This window comes from Leopardus geoffroyi, chromosome C1, assembly GCF_018350155.1.
Source record: "Leopardus geoffroyi isolate Oge1 chromosome C1, O.geoffroyi_Oge1_pat1.0, whole genome shotgun sequence".
NCBI classification, from domain to species: Eukaryota; Metazoa; Chordata; class Mammalia; order Carnivora; family Felidae; genus Leopardus; species Leopardus geoffroyi.
In genome coordinates this window covers 221,205,058-221,219,275 of record NC_059328.1, presented here as the reverse complement: position 1 = coordinate 221,219,275, position 14,218 = coordinate 221,205,058, and the positions used below count along the sequence as shown (strand labels likewise).

At 62.8% G+C, this 14,218-nt stretch overlaps 1 protein-coding gene across 24 annotated transcripts in view; it reads left to right on the top strand.

Moving 5' to 3' along the window:
- KIF1A (kinesin family member 1A) overlaps nt 1-14,218 on the top strand; it is a 101,723-nt gene that overhangs the window by 24,797 nt on the left and 62,708 nt on the right. For all 24 annotated transcript variants that reach the window (XM_045481953.1, XM_045481974.1, XM_045481973.1 and 21 more), the window contains exons 2-6: nt 3,332-3,498; nt 10,831-10,907; nt 11,542-11,721; nt 12,505-12,570; nt 13,050-13,228. In XM_045481953.1, coding sequence (XP_045337909.1) covers nt 3,393-3,498; nt 10,831-10,907; nt 11,542-11,721; nt 12,505-12,570; nt 13,050-13,228 — 608 coding nt within the window. In that variant the 5' untranslated portion in view covers nt 3,332-3,392. The remainder of the gene's footprint in view (nt 1-3,331; nt 3,499-10,830; nt 10,908-11,541; nt 11,722-12,504; nt 12,571-13,049; nt 13,229-14,218) is intronic.

The following is a 14,218-nucleotide window of genomic DNA, read 5'->3' as shown; positions in this document are numbered from 1 at the left end:
TGAAGGTGGTTCTGTTCCCGGGACCCCCTGGAAGCTTCCCTGGGCCCACTGGCCGTGAGGGGACGCGTGCATCTCCACAGGCCCCTGTCTCTGCCTCGGGAGGCTTGCCGGTGAGTCATCTGGTCTTCGGCAGCTGTGGCTTTAGGGAAAACAAGATTTTTCTGTACCTTTGTGATTCCTGTGAATATTCACCCCTTCCGTCCCACCGGGTGGGGTTTGGGGCTCTGTGTGCCCCGGCGTCATGGGATCGTCCCCTTGTGCCAGTCCCCGCACCCCCGTGCGTGCCTCCCCCCACCCCGCCCCCGGCCTCCCCGGGGTCCCCCAGGCGGCTTCTTTCTCTGCCCCCCTGCCCTGACCTTGGCACGCGGGGAGTCGAGCACAGCCCGATGTCTGGAGGAAGCTCGCCTCGCTGGCATCGAGGCCTGGAGGGAGGGCTGGCGGCCTGTGCTCTGCCGTGGGTCCTGCCCACCCGCGCCCGCCCCGCTTCCGGGGCTCCCTCCAGGAGCCTCGGTCTGGGCACGCAGGGTGGGCAGGGGGATGCGCAGGGGCCGCCTCCCGCAGGGGACGATGAGGTGTCACGTGCCCCCCAACAGGCACAGGCCTGCTCCCCCTGCGGCCCCGTCCTCGGCCTCCTTCCTCCTGTCCCGTCTCGCCCGGGTCTTGCCGCAAAGACTGTTCGCCCGCCCCTGGCCTGTGGGCTTCCAGCGCCCAGACGCTGTCGTGTCCAGCTGGCGGGAGCCCAGCCCGGGCCTGCATCCTCGGGGAGCCGCTTCCTTGGCGTGAGCGTGAGGCTGAGCTCCAAAGGGACGTGAAGGTCGGCCTCGCACTCGCCGAGGTTGTCACAGAGCAGGCCTGGTGGCGCCGGGGCTCCAGCAACCACGTCTGTCCTGCTTGTCGTCCTTTGGTTGGTTCCTAAACTTCTCAGCAAGTAGCACGTGTGGACGTGGCACCCGAGGCAGCGGGGCTGAGGCTCCTCGGGAGGGACAGAGGGACAGAGGGACGGCCCCGCTTGCCCCCCCCCCCCCGCCGCTCCCGGCCCTGGTGTATGCTCCCCCGTCTCTCAAGTCCGCTCAGGTGGCCACTTCTTTGGTTTCTGGATTTAGCTAATCTGTTTTTTTGCCTTTAATGTTGATTTATTTTGAGCGTGAGAGAGTGTGTGAGTGTGGGAGGGACAGAGAGAGAGGGAGAGAGAAAGAGAATCCCAAGCAGTCTCTGCGCTGTCAGCACAGAGCCCGACACGGGGCGCGGACCCCAAAACCGTGAGATCACGACCTGAGCTGAAGTCGGGGGCTTAACCGACGGAGCCCCCCAGGCGCCCCTGGGTTTAGCTACTCTGGAGGTTCAGCTGTCCCGTAGCATCGCTCCAGCAGAGACCCACCCCCACCCCGGCCCGACAACTCCATGCCTGTCTTCCTGCCGCATTTCCTGTGCGGTTCCTGAGTTAGAACTTTGTGTTTGCAGCGGTAGGACCAGTAAGGACCCTCCTCTGCTCCGCACGTGCCTCCTCTGCTCTCGTCAAACCCTGTGACACTCTGACGGCCACTTCTCCCTGGCCTCGGACCTAGCCTCCCTCCCGCTGGCGTCACTGATGTCCCCTCCCATCGAGGCAGCCCCAGTGTCCTCCTGGGACCCCCTGCACCATCCCCTGGGCCTGGACCCGCGTCTTCCTCACGTTCCCTGTTCGCTCCCGCCCTTGCCGGAGCACAGATCCCAGCATGTTCCACAGGCTTCCGGGTCTTCGTTCTCCTCACACTCGACGGGCAGTCGGCTGAGTTTAGAGCTGGAGGTGGCAGGACACCTCTCCTCGGCAGTTTGGAAGCGTCTCTTCATCACCATGTGGCCGAGGAGATACAGATACCGCTCGGATTCTCCATCCTCTGTGGTCTGTTGTGCCTCTGGAAGCTTGTGGAATCTTCCCTTTAACCCTGAAGTTCTGAAATTTCACGATTTGCCTGGTGTGTGACGTTTTACAGCCCGCAGGGTGGGTAGGCCCTTTGAATTCGGAGACGGGACTGACAGTCCGGGGAGGTTTGCTTGAATTATCTCTTCAGTGGCTGCTTTTCACTGACCCTCAAATTCTGTCCGTCCCCTTTCATGGAAAATTGGTAATTCCAACTTTTCAAGTTTCTGTTTTCATTTCGAAGAACTGCCTTATTCGTTCAATGGTCCTCTTACAAATAGCGTCCTCCCTCGCTCGTGGACCTGCTAGCTTTCCTTTCTGAGAACATTAGTTACAAGGCATTAAGAAAATACTTTCCTTCTGTTCCCTGCACTGTCTGTTGCTGTTGTGTTCATTGTCTGGTTGTTTTAGCCTCTGTTTCTTGCCAGAGGGTATGGTCCTGGCTGCTTTCCCCAGACGAGGGCCCTGCACCCGCATTTCCGTGGCCTTCGTTCAGCCCCCCTCCAGTGGGCGCTCCGCACCTGCCCTCGTCCGGCTCTCGGGCGCCCCGGGCCGGGCAGGGCCTCTGACCTCCTGCCCGGTGGTGGTGGAGGGCAGGGTCCTGGATGTCCGCAGGGGGAGGGTGGGGGGCTAGGGGTCCTCACCGGCCTGCCCGAGCTGCTGTAACAAAGTTCCACAGACCGGTGGCTCAGAGAACAGAGATATGTCGTCTCCCGGTCCGGAGGCCGGAAACCCGAGATCAGGTGTGAACAGGGCTGGTTCCTACTGAGGCCGTCAGGGAGACTGTTCTGGGCTTTCCGGCTCCTGGTGTTTGCTGTCAGCTTTGCCGTTCCTTAGCCTGTGGAGGCATCGCCCCGATCTCTGCCTTTGTCTCCACATGGCACTCTCCTTGTGTCTCTGTGTCTTTTTATAAGGACTCTGTGTTGGGTCGGGGGCTCATCCGACTCCAGTGTGACCTCATCTTAACCAGTAACATCTGCAAGGGCCCCGTCTCCAGATAAGGTCACGTTCTGAGGTCCTGGGGTTTAGGACTTCAACGCAGGAATTTTGACGGGACGTAAGTCAACCCATAGCAGGTTTAATGCTGATTTTCCACAAACACCCGCCTTTGATCCCACCCAGACGCGAGCCTTCGGAGGCACCTAGAGTCTTTCCAGGTCCCGCGGCGTGAATCGGCTTGTTTCTTGTTGGGCTCTGGATTTCCCAGGCTCGCTAAGCCAGGCTCCACTCATCCTGTCTGCTTTCTTGTCTAAAATGTGTGGTGTTTTGCGTCTGCGGCCGCCCTCTCCAGTTCCTGGCCCCTGTGGTGTGGCACCACATGCAGGTGTCATTTAGGGGGATTTCGGAAGGGAGAAGGTCCAGTCCCCAACTGGAAATAACTGTTCTGCCTTTCGGATATTGCTTCTAATTCGTGTCTCCCTTTCTCCCAAGGTGTCTCCGCCCTCGCCAGGGCTCCCAGCGCTGCTGAGGGTGACCAACAAAGGCCGGAGAGATGGCCGGGGCCTCGGTGAAGGTGGCGGTGCGTGTCCGCCCCTTCAATTCCAGGGAGATGAGCCGAGACTCCAAGTGCATCATCCAGATGTCTGGAAGCACCACCAGTGAGTATGGGTCGTGATGGCGTTGTCGTCGGCTGCTGGGGCGCTCAGGGCCAAGGGTCCTGGGCCTCCCCCCAGACACGGCAGCCGCCCTGGCCCCCCCCACCTTGTCCACCTGGTGTGTTGGCTCCCTGGGGGCAGCAGTGGCAAATCACCAGCGGGGCGGGAAGGCTAAAGTGACGGAGATGTGTCCTCTCCCGGTTCTGAAGGCCAGTGTCGGAGATCAAGGCACTGACAGGGCCGTGCTGCCTCTGAGGTCCTAGAGGAGGCGGCTTCTGCCGGTCTGGCCATCTGGGCCTGTAGCCGGCATCTTCAGGTGACCGTCACGTGAGAGCACGGATCGCCTGGGAGGTGGGCGGGGGATGGGCATTAAGGAGGACACTTGTTGGGATGAGCGCTCGGTATCCCGCGTGAGTGACGAATCACTGAATTTCTGTTCCCGAAACCGGTATCACACTATATTTTAGCTAAAAGCCCGACCAAGACAAAACCCCGCTGATCACTGGATTTAGGACCCACCCTAATCCAGTCTGATCTCATGGTAACGACTAATTACATCTTCAACAGCCCTGTTTCCAAATAAGGTCATGTTCTGAGGCTCAGGGTGGACGTGAATTTGGGGGCACACTTTCCAACCCAGTACGCGAGGTTACTGGTTTCTCATCGTGTTTCAGCTGCCCTCCATTGACACGTTCTTTTATTTCTGTCTGTCCTTTGGCCTTGTGACTGTAAGTCGCCTCAAAACTGCCTGAGAAGTAGGAGGCCTGCAGTCAACACATGGACAGTAAGAGATAAGATGATGGTTTCACGCTCAGATGTGCCCCGAAGGGTTTCTTTAGGGCACACGCAGGCTGCTGGAGTCCGGGGGAGCACTCACTCCGAGTCTGGGGAGCACTCACTCCGAGTCTGGGGAGCACTCACTCCGAGTCTGGGGAGCACTCACTCCGAGTCCGGGGAGCACTCTCTCTGAGCCTGTCCTTTGCTCTTTTGCTTTGAACTTTCGTGTTGAGTGGCAGCACGCGTGCAGACGCATGCAGGCAGAGCACAGCGCGTAGCCTGGAGGTCTCACAGCCTGAGCAGAGCATTGCCAGACCCCCCCACCTCCAGCCACCCAGAAGGCCCCCTACCCCTTGCTTCCCACCCGTGGGTTAGCGGGGCTTGTCTAGGGTCCCGTGGAAACTGCAGCCGTGTTTGGCTGATATCTCCCGCTGATTGATAGCCTGTCCCCACAACTGCTGACGTACGATGAGAATTCAGGGCTCAGCCAGGCGCTTTGCCCCCGGGGTCCCTCAAGCGGCTAAGGCAGCTGTCACCCGCGGGCCCCGGGGGCACAAGCTGTCCTGTGTGCTCGACGCCAGCTGCTCACTCTGCGCCTCGTCCTCAGGTCGTGGGGTGGATGGAGGCCTTGCCCGTCCTCGGGTGCCCTGCACCCCCACGTAACCCTACCCCGCCTGTTAGCCACCAGGTTGGAGGGAGGGGCTGGCCGAGGGGAGGGGCACTCAGGGCGTGTGGAGGGCATGAAGACTGGGGAGTCTCTGGGAATGTTCTGGGCCCCTTTAGGCTCCGTGGGAGGGGGAGGGGCCGGGAGGTGGCACCCTACGTCCCTTCGTCCGGGTGGGCAGGTTGTGGAGGCCCCCGGGTTTTGTCGCGGCTTTCAGGAACCGAGTCGCCTCCGCTTGGTCCCTGGAAGCAGACCCTGACGGGAGGATTCGGAAGGGTTTACCGGGGAAGTGGTCCGCGACACGTGGGGAGAGAACGTGGAAATGCGGAGGGCGCTGATGCCTGGGGGGCAGGGGGCACCACAGGCGGCGGGGGCCGGTCGCTGGGACCCCCTGACCTAGAGAATGCATCCCTGAGTCATTGTCCCCAGAGGCTGGCTCTGTCCGGCGTCTCCCCAGCGTGAGCTCAGGGTCGGTCCAGGGGCCTGCTTTCCTCGTGGCCAGAGAAGGTGCTCAGGAGGGTGACTCTCACCTTAGAGGTGGGAAGCCAAGAGCTGCACAAGAACTGGGACCCCTGGGTGGGAACCATGACCCCTGGTGGGAACCGCGACCCCTGGTGGGACCCGTGACCTCTGGTGGGAACCGTGACCCCTGGTGGGAACCGTGACCCCTGGTGGGACCCGTGACCTCTGGTGGGAACCGTGACCCCTGGTGGGAACCGTGACCCCTGGTGGGAACCGTGACCCCTGGCGGGACCTGTGACCCCTGGTGAGAACCGTGACCCCTGGCAGGAACCGTGACCCAGGGTGGGAAGGTGACCTCTTGGGTGAGAACGGTGACCCCTGGTGGGAACTGCGACCTCTAGTAGGGGCTCTGGCCCTGGGTGGGCAGTGGACACCGCCCAAGGAGCTGACAGGGTCTGTCATGTCAGTGTTGAATGACCCAGGACACCGGGAATGACTATGGGGGTCCCTGCTCACACCTGAGCTAGGCCTGACCAGCACAGTCGCCACCTTAGACAGTGGCTGAGGGTCTTGGCCTGAGGGGTTCACAGGCAACCAAACCCTGTAAGAGCCTGCAGAATAAACAGAAAGAACAAAACATCAGAGTCGGACCCCTGTCTCCCCTGGAACTTGGGAGTGGTCTAGGACAGGATGGGATGGGTGTCACAGAAGCAAATGGCTGGAGGAGATGACGGGCCGTGGGGGGTGAAAACTCTGACCTACCTCTGGCCTGAGAGACAGAGAGAGAGAGACAGAGATGAAGAGACAGACAGGGAGGGAGAGGAGTGTCAGAAGAATGGATAATCAGGACACTTGCTTTGGGAGCTATTTTCATTTTCAGAGAAAACAAAGCAGTGATGGTACTGGTAGAAAGTGCTAGAAGCCAGGTCAGAAGTGGGGGTGAAGGCTGAGGAAACCCAGAGGCAAGGAGAGTGCCCTCCAGCCCTTAGCACAGAAGAGCGTGTCTGAGGAACGGGGTCAGAGGGCAGGACGGGCTTTATTCCTGGCCGCCCGGGGCAGAGCTGCGCAGGTGGGTGGACACCCACGGAGGCGGGGTTTGGGCGGCCACCTTGCCAGTGTCTGTGGGGCCTATGAGAAAGGGTGGGGACGATGCTCCGCTGGGTAAGGCTGTGCGAGGCCTCGAGGGCCAGCAGAGAAGTGTTGAGCAGGGAGCCACTCTCCCCAGGGATACACCCGGTGGGCTCCGAAAGTAGATTTGCCCAATGGCATCCAGTGCCAGGCCGTGAGTGTCAGGGACGTGACATATTTCTTGAACCTCAAGACTAGGTGTGCCCAGGAGATGCCACGTCCCTAAATGTACCCCTTGAACCTCCATCGTGAGGCGCAGATTAGAAGCATTTAGAGGTGAACTTAATTTGTCGTCCCATACTCACTGCCTGGATGAACAATACCGTTCGCTGGAACATTCCAAAACTAGTAATTTTGTGAGCCAACCAAATCGTACGCAGCGTATGCTTCTGTGCCTACGTGGCAGGTGTGGTGTAGGTTACTCAGGGGTACAGAGGTCCTGTGAGTACCCCCACATCCCCGCTTTACATAAGAATAGACTGAAACTTCTGGAAGGGTTTGCTCTCTTCTCTCTGAGTCCCGGCTATGCAGAGGAACCCTCAGGATTGGGGGCCCCCCACCCCTGCCCCTGTACCCCTGGGGCCCCGAAGCGAGGCTGGGCCTGGATCTCAGCGTCTCTTGTGTCCATTTCAGACTGGCCTTCCTTCCTGGACCCTCTGCACCAGTGGGAAAATTCATTTTCCCAGGAAAAAAAAGCTGGGATGGAAATTATTTTCCCAGAAACCAGAAGTGTGAGAGCAGGCTGTCCACGGGGCTGGCTTCCTCTGAGGCTCTGCGAGCATCCGTTCCTGGCCTGTCTCCTGCCTGTGGGGGCTGCCAGCGGGCCTGGGCTTGCCTCCGTCCTCACGTGGCCTTTTCCCTACGCGTCTGCTTGTCTGTCTGTGCTGTCCCTTCTTATAAGGACCCCGGTCACTGAATGTACGGCCCACCCTAATCTGCATGATCTCATCCTAACTAATTACATCTGCCAAGACCTTTTTTCCAAAGGTCACTTTCTGGGGTTCCAGGTAGATGTGAATTTGGGGAGGACGCTGTTCACCCAGGACACTGCCTCTGGAGCAGAAGGCCATGGCAGGGCTGATCATCCAGGGCCTGCCCCCAGCCCTGCCAGGCCCCACAGGCCCACACCCAGCCCGACCTTCCTGCCTCCAGCCCTCCTCCTGGATGCTGGCGAGCTGGTCCTGGTGGGCATCAGGCAATGCACCGCCATTCTGGATGGTCCGCTGGAATATTCTGGACCCTTCTCCTCTGCTCATAGTGGTCTTTCTCCCAAAGGCCTTTGTCAACCAGCAGCCCTGTGCACAGACCCAGGTGTTGCAAACACCTAATTCATCCAAGCCAGCCCCTATTTGCCATCACTGTTCTAGAATGTTCTTGGCTCCAAATAGAGTGAAACTGGGAACAGAAGGCCACCGAAGGGAACTCGGCAGTGGCTGAGGAGGCAGTGGTGCTGCTGCAGGCCTGTTCATGGGAGGAACGGCCGATACGGTGTCAGGGAGGAGCCCTGGGACAGCTGCTTTCTCTCCTGGATGCCTGCCACCCGATAGGGTCACCATGGCCATTCCGCTCACAGGGTCACAGTGGTGACCTTGTTTGCTGTCCCCACGGGGATGAGGACCTTTTCTGAGGCACAGACGGGGAAACCGAGGCTCTGTGAGGGCCTGTCATCACGTGTGGCCATGCAGGAAAGTGGACAGGAGGCCCCTTCACGTTGTCAGCAAGCGTGTGCTGGGCACGAGCTTCCAGGCATGTGTCCTGTTTCTCTCTCTTTCTCTCTCTCTCTCTTTCTGTCACACACGCACATACACACTCACCTACCTGCTGGCGATTTACATGGAACAAGTAACAAGTACTCTCCCCACGGAGCCCTAGGGGGGCAGGACAGAGGCTCTTACACCCTCAGGGGTGATGTTCCAGCAGGGAGGCAGACCTTGCACACGTGGATGAGGGCTGTGCCTTGCAGAATCAAGAGGGCACAGTGATGGGGTGCAGAGGGGCTAGCCAGGGTGCAGGGGGCTGGCCGGGAGGCAGGGGGTTGTCCAGGGTGCAGGGGGATGGCCGAGTGCAGCAGGGCTGGCCGGGGTGCAGGGGGTTGGCCAGGGTGCAGGGGGCTGGCTGGGGCAGCAGGGCTGGCCGGGGTGCAGGGGGTTGGCTGGGGTGCAGTAGGGCTGGCCGGGTGCAGCAGGGTTGGCCGGGGTGCAGGGGGCTGGCTGGGGCAGCAGGGCTGGCCGGGGTGCAGGGGGTTGGCCGAGGTGCAGGGGGTTGGCTGGGGTGCAGGGGGGCTGGCCGGGGTGCAGCAGGGCTGGCCAGGGCACAGGGGCTGTGAACCAGATCAGATGGCCACGGAGCCTCCTTGTCTGTCGGGAGAAGGTGAGGAGGGGGCTGTCCCTTGCGCGAGGAATGCCAGCGGCCGGGTGTGGGACTCACTGTTCCCCGAGGCCCTGCCGAGGTCCCGCTCCGTGAGGGTGGCCGCCTCCTAAATCCTGCACGTTTGAGGCAGTGGCCTGCTGGTAAGGCAGCTCGCTTGTGCACATGCGCTCTCACGCTCACACACACACTCTCTCACTACACTCTCACACGTCGTCTCACACGTGCTCACATGCTCTCACATACACACACTTGCACACCCCCCCACGCGCTTACACGCTCACACTCTCCCACACACACCTGTCGCCTGATTTACGTGGTATAAATACTCTCCCCTCGGCTAGTTTCGAGCTGCAACGGTTTGACGGCAGGCTCACAAAAGTCTTCAGTGTTTGGCTGCAAGGGGCCCAAGGGCACACGCTGGCTCGTGGGGCCTGAGGTCGCGGGGACATTGAGACGGAGACGAACGGCTTCCGTTCCGCTGCTTCCTCCCGGCCGTCCCTTCCCTGTTCCAGCTGCCCCCCACCCCCACGTCTGTCCCTTGCAGGCGTGCACCCCGGGCGGCTCTCCCGGTACTGTGTGCTCGTTGGAGGGGCCCCAGCCCCCCCAGGCTTGGTGGGAGCCCGTCCCCGGCTCGGCGAGCCCCCGAGGACCCCCCTCCCTCCTCCCTCCTCAATCCCAGACAAGGAGAAACTCGAGACCCTGGCAAAGGAAGCTGTTTCTCCGGCGAAATCGGCCGTGTCTGGGCATGCAGAGGGTGGGCGGCGGGGACGGTGTGCCAGGTGGGCCCGGGTCTGCCCAGGGAGCAGGGTTGGGATCAGGCCTGTCCAAGGACCCGGGATAGGGATCAGGGCCTGTTTCGGGAGCAGGGTAGGGGGGCCAGGCCTGCAAGGCAGGGAGGTGAGGAGCAGAGTGGACCGGGCCCCTGCCGCGTGAGCCATGGGAGGCCTAGCCCGGACTTTGCCTGGGGGGGTGTCGTGATTGTTGTTTCCACGGTGCTGGCATTATCTGCGCTCGGGGTTCCGGTGGCTGTGTCCCCAGGTCCCGGCAGGAGTGGACAGCAGGACAGCCTGCTCTCTTTGGCCTTGCTCCTGGAGGCAGCAGGGATGTGACCCCCTCGAGGCCCAGAGGACAACGCTGGGGTGGTCAGTCACCTGCTCCTTCCTGCTAGCTTCCCCAAGGTGCTGGTTATCTCCCGGAACTCTCAAACCTGGGGTCTGGGTCCCAAAGCCAAGTCAGCCCTGGGGACAGGGCTTCAAGGGATGCCCGTGCTGGGAGCAGACCCGTCAGCCAGAGCAAGTGGCCCTGGGGGCCTGCCCGCACAGACCCCCGGCCCCAGAGTCCTCCGTCAAGGTCAACGCAGACCTCAAAGGTTCAGATGGTGCTCCGGTAGGCAGCGGGCGGGGTGGCTCAATGGGGGTCGAGGCCTCAGTCCCTCCTGCCTGGCCACAGAGCAGTCACCTCTTGCAGGCCTGGGGCAACGGGGGCAGAGCAGACTTGGGTCGGGGGCCGCTGGGACGCGTGGCAGGCACCGGCTGGTGTGTGACGGCACCAGCACGCATTCGTGGCCTCGTTCCCGGGGCTGCCTCTGGTCAGCCCGGGGTGCAGCCCGCTGCGGGGGCGGGGCGCGCTCAGGACGGCCCCCGGGGGCCCGTGAGCGCGAGCCTGGTGGGCGGCGAGGGAGGCTGGACCGAGCGGTGGGGGTGGGCTGCAGGCTCCACCCGACAGAGGAAAGGGGCAGACGTGGCTTGTCCGCCTGGAATTGGAGCCCTGGCCCCATCCCACTGTGGGGGGCTTGTCTGGGGCCGGAGGCCACCGGGGACCCCACCTCCCTGCCCTGGGTACCTCCTGGTGGGTATGGACCACATACTGGTCGTCTCTCCCCCAGCACAGCATTAACTGCCACGCCTGTTCCCCCCCCCCCGCCCCCTCCGCAGCCATCATTAACCCCAAACAGCCCAAGGAGACACCCAAAAGCTTCAGCTTCGACTATTCCTACTGGTCACACACCTCGGTAAGCCCAGGGCTGGGATCCAGGGGGGTGGGCCGCAGTCGTGTGGATGCTTGCTGTGTGGGCCTTAACCAGTCCCTTAACCTCTCTGAGCTCATGACCTGGGACATGAGGGTGGGACAGGGGAAGGGGCCAGCGGCACCTGCCCGGTGGGGGGGAAGGGGCCTACCTCCTCAAGTCCCCGTGTGCTTGAAAGGTCACCCTGAGCAGTGACAGGCATGGTTATGGTAACGCTCCGGACCTGCCTAAATAATCGGGAGAGCATCCGGCTGCCGTAACTGATCTGTGGGCTCCCAGGGCCTCCAGCCCCACCGCTTCTCATTCCCAAGGCTGCCAACCCAGCCTTGATTTTGAGCCTTATGTCCCATGTTCCTGCCTCGGAGCCTTCACACAGGCAGTTCCTTCTGCTGAGATGCCCTTCCGCCCCGCCAGCCCCTCCCAACCCCCCCCTCAGGAAGCTGCACCCCGCCAGGCAGGATTAGGTCCCCTCTCCGGGGCATCTGCGCGCCGGGGCGTGGGACGGGCGTCCCTCCCCAGTGGGAGGCCTCGGGCTGCGAGGCGGGTGCTCGGAGAACACAGCGGGCTGAGCCTCGGGCGCACCCGGCGTCCTACAGCCTCGCTCCCTGTTGTCTTGTAGCCGGAGGACATCAAGTACGCGTCACAGAAGCAGGTGTACCGGGACATCGGCGAGGAGATGCTGCAGCACGCCTTCGAGGGCTACAACGTGTGCATCTTCGCCTACGGGCAGACCGGGGCCGGCAAGTCCTACACCATGATGGGCAAGCAGGAGAAGGACCAGCAGGGCATCATCCCGCAGGCACGCGGGCCCCGGGGCTGGGGCGGGAGGCCGGGGGAGGGCAGCACGGGCAGGGCTGCAGGAGCCCGGGGGGGAAGGGCCGGGCAGGGCGCCCCAGGGGAGCAGCCTCGGAGAGAAGGGGGCCAGGAGGGGAGGGACACTGCGAGGCGGGAGGGCAGGGCAGGAGGGGCGGCGTGGGGCGGACCTGCTCTGAAGAGGCTGGAGCCCAGGCCCTGCGATGGGGGGTGCTGAGGGGCAGAGCCCTGGCCGTGCCCCCCGGGTCACATCCGTAAGACAGGGCAGTCGGGAGAGTCATTGTCATGCTGACCCTTCCCCCGGGAGCTGTGGAGGCTGGCGGCGGACAGGGAGAGACGCCCGGGACAAGGGGTGGCCTTTGGTTAACTGCAGGCTGAGACACGGATGACTCAGGGGCCCTGAGCTGCTGGGACCCCGGGCAGGCTTCTGGATCTGAGCTGGTCAGCGCTTGACCTGGTCAGGACAGGAGAGAACACTGGGTAGCCTGTAGCACGGGGGACCCCAGCCCACCCGGTGGAGACAAGGACGGCACGAAGATCGTAGGAAGGGATCACAGATGGTCCGTGGGGACTCCATGACTTAAGCAGAAGACAGCCGCTCTTTGGCTGCAGGCCTTTTCAGTGCCTTTGAGGTGGACCGTTATGAGCAAGAGGGGCCCGGAGAGCGGCGTCTGGCCTGGGCTCAGGCTGCCCACAGCACCCCGGGGGCAGGGCTCCAGGGACAGTCCCATTGTCCTCATCACCTGACGGTGTGTCCTCGGCCCTATAGCTCTGTGAAGACCTGTTCTCCCGCATCAACGACACGACCAATGACAACATGTCCTACTCCGTGGAGGTAAGGCTCCCCGAGCGTCCGTTCTTCCAGCACAGCGGGGGGCTCGGGTGTGGACAGCGGTGCTTTTCTGCTTTAAAGCAAGTCCCCACCACTGGTCTGTGCCGTTGGCTCGTCCCTCCCTCGTGCATGTGACACTCACACCGGGCACGGGAGCGAGGGGCGGTCCTCTGCTCAGCAAGTCTCACTGAGTAGTTGCTCCGGACCAGGGGCAGGGACGGATGTCTCAGAGCCGCGGGACCTGGCTCTGCCATGGCCGCGGTGTGTCCACGTCGGACAAGCCCCGGGATGAGCGCAGGTGGGGGGGACCAGCAGGAGGTGGGCCGACTTCCCTGCGCACTCACTGCGCTCGCCTGACCCCTGCACTCGCACACGCCTCCCCCTGCCAGCAGGTGGCCCCCACACCCCTATCCCAAGAGTCCCTGGTGACGGCCCTGCACCCCCACCTTGGGGGGCCCTGATGGTGCATCTCCGCCCTGCAGGTCAGCTACATGGAGATTTATTGTGAACGCGTCCGTGACCTCCTGAATCCCAAGAACAAGGGCAACCTGCGTGTGCGCGAGCACCCGCTGATGGGGCCGTATGTGGAGGACCTCTCCAAGCTGGCCGTCACCTCCTACAATGACATCCAGGACCTCATGGACTCAGGGAACAAGGCCAGGTGCACGCGGGGGGCTCGCCCTCCCCCAGTTCTCTACCCTAAACGCCGCCCCCCCCCCCCACCGCCATTGTGAGTCTCCCTGAGGAAGGCCTGCTCCTGGGGCACCTGTCAGTTTCCCCGTGGGGTCTGTCCAGCACCTCCGTGGAGGGTGGACCCCGCAGGCCTGAGGCCATTGAAGGGCCAGCCTGGGAGGGGCCTCCAGACCCCCACCCTGTCACCTCCACAGGGGCTGCTCCTCCTGGGGGGGACTGGCATCATCTGTGAGGCTCCCCGGGGTCCTTCCCTGTGGGCAGCTGCCCCGTTGGGCCCAGTGGTCAGGAGGCTGTGACGCCCGGTTCTGCCCGCCCTGCAGGGGGTGTAGGTGGGGGCCTGGGGGCAGGGTCAGCCATAAGGCACTGCTGGCCACGGGCACTGGTGGCACTGCCCCGGGGTGCTCACGGAAACCGTCGCCTTCTCTGCCGCCCAGGGACGCCCCCATGGTGAACGACCTCATGTGGGTCAGAGCCCCGCAGGAGCAGGGTTCTGGTGAGGCCTGTCCCTTCTGTGGGCTGTCAGACAGCGAATCCCCACCAGGGACACGTCCTGAGGTCCCGGCAGGTCGGCAGCCCTGGGACCAGCCCTGCAGCTCCCCTCGCGTTGCCTTGGGCTCTGTCCCCCAGGGGCCTGCTGCCGGCCCTGCCCAGACGGGGACCGAAGGGACAGAAGGTGGGCGCCTCCTTTCCCTCCTGGGCGGGGCCTTTCCACATCTCGGCCCGACAGGGCCCCCTCCCTGTTGCGTGAGTGCTCCTGGGCTCTGCGGACCCCTGTCACGGCGCCCAAGTACCAGGCTGGAGCTGGTGGCCGGGAGGGCGTGGGCCCCGTTCGCACTGTGACAGGACACGCAGTCACCACCAGGCTGGGTAGGGCAGCCCCGGGAGCCCCGGGAGAGCCGATGCCCCGGGACCTGGTCCAGCTGGCTACCACCGTCAGCGACTCTCCTGCCCGACCACA